Below are 1,300 nucleotides of genomic sequence, written 5' to 3'. Positions count from 1 at the left end.
CCCCCCCCCTGCTTCTTGTCACCTCACTCCTCCCAGCCACCATGGAAGCAATTGGGCCCGAGCCACCCGACTACCCCACTTCCCCTGGCAACCATGCTGGCATTTTCTCCCTCACCGAGTTCATCGACACTAGCTACGGCGGCGGCGGCGGCGGCCGCGGCGGCCGCGACGGCGGCAGCCTCAACCTGGACGACGATGGCTACGGCAGCAAGGAGGGTGCCAATGTCGACACCCATGATGGCCCCGGCGGGGCCAGCCTCCTGGGCTCCGGGGAACTGTCACCACACCTGGGCTCGCCCACCGGCAGTCAGACTCTCATTGCCGCGCCACTGATCCCCAGCGCCACCGCGGCGCCCAGGCCCACGGCTGACACCGGCGTTTCTGAGGAGCCCGGCACCGGGGCCTTAACCCTGGCCCTGATGGAGGATGACAGCGACTTGCTCGAGCAACTGAGCCGCTTTTGCGATCCGAGCGTGCGGCTGCCCACCCCGTCATCGGTCGCGGCGGCGGCCGCCGCCGCTGCCGCCCGGCAAGACCCCACCCGGGGGCCTGTCAGCCCGCCTGGACCCCGGCCGGCCCCGGGCCCCGGCAGCCCGCACCACCTGCCCCCGACCAAGTCCACCACCGCCAGCCAATATCCCCACCACCATCTTCACATCCCCCTGGCTCCCGTCGGCGGGCCCGGCCTCGCCGGAGCCAACATCCCCGGCAGCACGACCCCCCGGCCGGTTCCCCTCACCACACGGCTGCCCACCCCGGCCGATGGGCGGCCACCACACTCGCGCTCCTCGATCGCCACATCGCACAGCAGCAGCTCCAGCCTCCTGGCCGGCCCGGCGGCCTCCAGCAGCGAAAGCATCGCCGGCACCACCATCACCACCTCCTTCAGCCCGATCAGTAGCCGCCGCGTTCGCCAAACCATCGACATCCTGGCGCACCGGTACCGGATCTACATCCACAGCCTGAAGATCCTGCTCATCGTGCAGGTGCTCTGCTGGTTCCCCATTGGGCTGGCCTTCCTGCCGAGCATCATCCCTCGAGTGAAGGCCACCAGTGCCCGGGCGGCCGGCATCTTCTCCACCCTGGCCTCGGCCGTCGGGATTGCCACTGTCCTGTCCATTGATTACTCCTGCTGGGGGACCACCAACTCCTCCCCGTGCAACCCGGCTCTCGACATCTACAAGCTGTTGAGCCTCTTCTTCCTCCCGCATTTGGGCTTCGGGGTGCGTGTGGTGACCGCCATGTATGCGGGGGGGGGGGGGTTCCCCTACCTGCCCGGGGCCCTCCCTGGGCCTTACCC

General features: G+C 69.5%; 1 protein-coding gene across 1 annotated transcript in view; it reads left to right on the top strand.

Annotated features, from left to right (window-relative positions):
* Nucleotides 1-41: 41 nt before the first annotated feature.
* Nucleotides 42-1,300, top strand: part of H696_02869 (hypothetical protein) — a gene marked incomplete at its 5' end in the record, with an annotated part of 1,701 nt that continues 442 nt past the window's right edge. Inside the window, one exon of the mRNA XM_009496761.1 lies at nucleotides 42-1,223. Coding sequence (XP_009495036.1) covers nucleotides 42-1,223 — 1,182 coding nt within the window. The remainder of the gene's footprint in view (nucleotides 1,224-1,300) is intronic.

The sequence above is a fragment of the Fonticula alba genome, assembly GCF_000388065.1.
Source record: "Fonticula alba strain ATCC 38817 unplaced genomic scaffold supercont2.4, whole genome shotgun sequence".
NCBI classification, from domain to species: Eukaryota; order Rotosphaerida; family Fonticulaceae; genus Fonticula; species Fonticula alba.
This window is presented reverse-complemented; position numbering and strand designations above follow the sequence as displayed.